We start from the raw sequence: 5,000 nt of genomic DNA, 5'->3' as shown, positions 1-5,000 counted from the left end.
AAAAAAAGAGGGCAGAAAGTTGAGTGTATAGGTGGAAACAAAATACAATCCTACTTACCCTGAGTAAATAGTCACCCTTTTTAAGGCCTGCTAAGTCTGCCACCCCGCCAGGATCCACGTCGTCCAAGTACTGGAGTGCTGGTCCACGTTCATTGGGCCGCTCCATAAGAGGCGATGTTGCCTTTGCTCCTCGTAACACAAACCCAAAGCCCTTCTTGCCTCTATGAAGAACAACTGTGCGTGGCTCACTGGCTCTGTAATTTAGTATTAGAGGAAATATTATTAAAACTATACATATACAAGATTTTTAAAAATCCTCACAATAAATACTACTTAAGCCTTAAACATAAATTGCTTAAAAAATAGCTTTCTTGACACAACTGAATATATAAAAATTGCAAAAATTCTTTGTTGCTGTCACTTTATCATGACTTGGAATTCATCCATTAAAACCTTAAAAAAGAAGTGAATCCAAAATCTGGGCACACATCCACTATAAAACCCACATTTATACATAGTGTGAATCCAAAATCTTGGCATACATCCTTCAAAAACCCAAATAAATAAATAAAATGAACCTCAAATCTATCTTGAATACAGATTAAGAAGAGATGCCAATAACTTACTGATTGACCACTGGCTTCCTGAGTCTTGGTGCTGTCCCATAGTGCTGGTGGACCAACATTTCACGTCTTCCTTGAACTCTTGCTACTTGTGGTGCAATCAAGGACTCCCTTACAGCCTGTGGGTTACGCAGACGCACTTCTTGCACGCACTGGGGTGGGAAGACGCCTGTGACCCCTCGGATAACACCCTCCAACATGCCGTCATCAGTGCTACCAGTTACTAGGAAGAGGAATGAGAGCTTGTGAAATACCTGAAATATGGGTCTATAACCTTTAAATCAATTTTCACACAGTCATATATCACTTATGTATCATATGCCCTCACCTTCCAAAATATCGCCTGCGTTGATGTCTAGGTGTCCCTGTTTGTGTGGGGTATACTGATGTAGACATACCACCAGCATGCCTACATCAAAGTGAGTGATGTCAGTAGGTGTTGCATCATAACTTTCTGCACTTCCACTGTTGGAAGTGCAGACACCAGAGCTGTCACTCACCATATCACAGCAATCCATGCCTGCTGTAATAGGAGAAGATTAAAAATTAATATATCTGAGAATGTGTAGGCTTTTGATTTTTTTCAGAAATGGCCAACAATATTCTCGATTCACCAGCAGTATTCTTTTCAAATTCTTAGCAAACAAAACTCATATTAAAAAGTAAAGTCAACTAACCCCACTTACCAGCATTGAGGCTGGCAGATCCTAAAGCACTGGCACACTCTTCAGAATCCATCTCACTCGGATGTGTACATGTAGAACTACTGCCTGTCGATGTCTCACTCAGGGAGGAGGCAGAACTGAAGGGTGGGATGGATCTACTGGAGGGGGACGGCGAGGGGGGCTTCGTCACAGCACATACTTCTAATCTCGGGTCAGAGTGAGTGCGGGAAAGAGGAGCTCCGGAGATGCGACGGTTGGGGTTGTATTTTGGAGGCTCCTTGAATGGAACTGCAGCGGGACACAAGAGTATTGTTTTTCAGATATGAAAATGGTTAGTTTAATTGAATGTGTTTTACGTCCTGTAATTCTTAGAAAATAGTAATACGACTCATAATGTCTTGAAACCACAGTAAAACAACACATATAACACCAATGCAAATGAGAAATATGCACTTACCAACATCCTCTATGCTATGGTTCTTTATCACATCACCAAGTTCCATATTGCCAGCAATGACTGCAACCTGGATGATACAAATAAACATATTTATTATTCATTTTGTTGAATTAGGAACTGTGTTTGAAAATGTCACTCATAAAACACTTCACAAACTAGAAATCAAATATCATGACATGAGAATTTCATGACCTTTAAACACTATATCAAATACATGTGTACATATTCCATCCTTTATACAATAATTACTGCAGCATAGCTAGAGAAAACACCCTATTCCACTTGCCTGGTATGGTGTTTGATTGGCATAATTGAGGGCATTTTTGTCACAGCCTCGAAAGAGCAGGACTCGCGCACAATCCTCCAGATTGTTGACAGCACACACATGCAGAGGAGTGTTACCAGAAGCATTCTGAGCATTCATGTCAGCACCATAGAAGAGCAGGTGTTCAAGGTGTTGTACCAACTTGTTGCGACAAGCCTGAGGAAGGAATGGCATTATGGGTTCACATCATTAATATTTTTCAAAATCAGTTATCATAATGAATCTTTTTCAATATAGTTAATAAAAAAGTCCTAAAATCCACTCCTATTTTTCATTATAAACAAAAAAAAGATATATTGACAAAATTGCATAAAAGTTTCCTTTTCTTATCTCAGACGAATAGTTAAGAGTGTTATTATTTGCATCTGCTTATCAACATCTTATCACTTTGACAGGTTAATCCATGTTAGATAAAACAAAATCTCTATCACTCTAATCCTTCTCTATTGTAACTAATGAAAAAATTAAGCCACCGTCACAATGCATTCTCCACTAAAAGGTTGAAAGAATGCCAGACAAAAGTGTGGACGGAAATCACGTAACCGATCCGCTTATTTGGCCCAAACACACTGCAATTACCCTGCTGAAATTAGCCACCTTGCTTCCCAGCTCTCCTCGCCGTCTCCGGGCCTCCCTCTCTCTCTAGACTCACAATCAAAGTTCGCTCAGCCTGCCAACCCCAAACCTCATTACAGAAGCCCTTGCTCCCGTCCGCAGCGCCTTTACCTGATGGGTCTCCTGCCATCCCTGGTTGTCACAGGCCCCAATCACAGCGTAGTCGTGCAGCAGAGCCTCGCACAGCAGCGGATCCGTGTTGTGTGTTACAGAGTAGTAGAGTGGGGTCAGGCCACGCGAGTCACGGTAATTGGGAGATGCACCCAAGTCTGCAATAAAGGTCAAGGAGGGGTGAGCGGGTTGCATCATCGCCGCCTCGCGCCATTCATACATCCAATCCACACATCTTGATCTCAAAATACATTCCATCTTCATCTTATATCGCCCATCATAAAGAAGACAAACAAAAGCAAAAACAAAGAAACGCGTTCCTAAAGACGTACCCAGCAGCGTCTTGACAGCCTCGAAGTTGTTGGCCTGTACCGCCCTGTGCATGGCCGTCACCCCGTCTTTGGTGCGGTAGTCGAGGAGCGCCCCGCCGTTCACGATGCTCATCACCATCTTGGCCGGCTTCTTGATTCTCGCAGCCAGGGACAACGGCGTCTCTGCAGGGGGGGGGGGGGATCCGGTTAGTATCAGTGGTATGTTCCGCCGGCATGGCTCTGATGTAAGAGTCGGGTAGTCAAAGCATGGGCGACAACGGAAGCAGAGATAAGAGATAGAGCCCAAGAGGGAAGGATAAAATCATTTTTCTTTCTTGTCGACTGAGTACATTATTCCAGTCAGATGTTCAAGAGAGAGAGAGAATATATATATATATATATATATATATATATATATATATATATCATATATATATATATTATAGATATATATATATGTATATATATATATATATTATATTAATATGATTATGAGAATATAGAGAGAGAGAGAGAGAGAGAGAGAGAGAGAGAGAGAGAGAGAGAGAGAGAGAGAGAGAGAGAGAGAGAGAGAGAGAGAGAGAGAGAGAGAAAGAGAAAGAGGGCGAAGAGAGAGAAACAAAATATATTGATTTTGTCAATGGCTAGAATTCATATTTCCTTTCCATTTGCCACCGTGAAGCACCGTCCCTAATTAACAGCAAAATTACAGAAGTTAATTGACCTAAGAACCAATTTCCCCGCGGCTCCCGGGCGCCGTGCCGGAATTACTCCCCAGACGAGCGAAAGATTCGGCGGAACTCAACTCCGTTAAAGATTTTTACAAACACGAACAAATACACAATTACTTTAACACTAACCTTTTTTTTTATTGAAAATAATGTTACTCATAAAAATGATACTGATCTTTTGCTATCACGCACACGCGCACCTTCAATAATAAGTATGAGCGTAGGAAAATAGATTTAAAAAAAAACTATCTACAAGGAAATACAAGAAAATAACACGTGACCCAAACAACGTGAGAAATTAATATTCATTAAAAGGTCAGACAAAGGTCACTTCATCCGTTGACCTTAAGTCCACACCTTTTTTCGTATCCCTTTCCCGTTTTCATCTCCGTTTAGCGCCGTTCATTTGCTCCCGTTTATTCCTGTTATTATATTCTCGAAGCTTTTTCTAATGTCAGGTCCGTTAGTTCTATGGGATTATACTTCTTCCTTCCCTGTCTATTTCCTAAGTTATCTTTCATTTCTTTTCTTCTTTGTTTTATTGCATTCTCCCTCTTTCTTAAATTTCTTCTCGTTTCGTTTATTTATCTTACGCATTTCGACTCCGCTCTTCTCTTTTTCCCGCCTTGTGTCCTTCGCTTTCCTATCCTCTTTTCTCTGTTGTCCGGAATTACTCCCAGACTCTCTGTCTCCTCTCTGTCTGTGTCTCTCTCGCTCTCTTCCCCTCTCTCTGTATCTCCCCCTATCCCTCTCCTTCTTCCCCCATCCTTTCCTCCCTTCTCCTCCCCCCTTCACCCTTCTCACTTTAACCCCCACCGCCTCCTCTCAGGGTCATCAGGGCCAAACGGCGTATATTTCCGTTGTAATGAGTGCCATTAATGCCTACGCAACAGATGTTTCGCGAGGGGGTCCTGACCGCACGCTCGCCTTGGCCCGGAAGTTTAATTAAGTTCGCCCTCAACGTTTAATTCCTGACCCCCCCTAACCCCACCCCTTCTAAGCTCTTCGCCTCACCTTCTTCCCCTTCTTCCCCTCTTCCTCCTCCCTTCCTCCTCTCCTTCTTCTCCTCCTACCGTCTCTGCCCTTCTAGTCCCTGTCCATCTTTATCTAGCTATTTGATTTCATTTTTATCGTTAGCTGTCTTTCTTTGTTCCGTTTTCTA

The 5,000-nt window shown here is 42.2% G+C and overlaps 1 protein-coding gene across 11 annotated transcripts in view; it reads right to left on the bottom strand.

The window, feature by feature from the left end:
- Prosap (SH3 and multiple ankyrin repeat domains prosap) overlaps positions 1-5,000 on the bottom strand; it is a 428,099-nt gene that overhangs the window by 9,263 nt on the left and 413,836 nt on the right. For 9 of the 11 annotated variants that reach the window (XM_086547401.1, XM_086547406.1, XM_086547404.1 and 6 more), the window contains 8 exons: positions 3,129-3,290; positions 2,797-2,954; positions 2,032-2,226; positions 1,746-1,812; positions 1,301-1,576; positions 952-1,146; positions 627-846; positions 59-254 (listed from right to left, as the gene is read on the bottom strand). In XM_086547401.1, coding sequence (XP_086403527.1) covers positions 59-254; positions 627-846; positions 952-1,146; positions 1,301-1,576; positions 1,746-1,812; positions 2,032-2,226; positions 2,797-2,954; positions 3,129-3,290 — 1,469 coding nt within the window. The remainder of the gene's footprint in view (positions 1-58; positions 255-626; positions 847-951; positions 1,147-1,300; positions 1,577-1,745; positions 1,813-2,031; positions 2,227-2,796; positions 2,955-3,128; positions 3,291-5,000) is intronic. The other 2 variants (XM_086547402.1, XM_086547407.1) reach the window with 1 other exon arrangement.

The sequence above is a fragment of the Penaeus japonicus genome, unplaced genomic scaffold, assembly GCF_977035675.1.
Source record: "Penaeus japonicus unplaced genomic scaffold, GWHDUDI00000001_assembly GWHDUDI00000019, whole genome shotgun sequence".
In the NCBI taxonomy this organism is placed as follows: Eukaryota; Metazoa; Arthropoda; class Malacostraca; order Decapoda; family Penaeidae; genus Penaeus; species Penaeus japonicus.
Note: the sequence above shows the minus strand (reverse complement) of the source record. Positions and strands in the feature narration are given on the sequence as shown.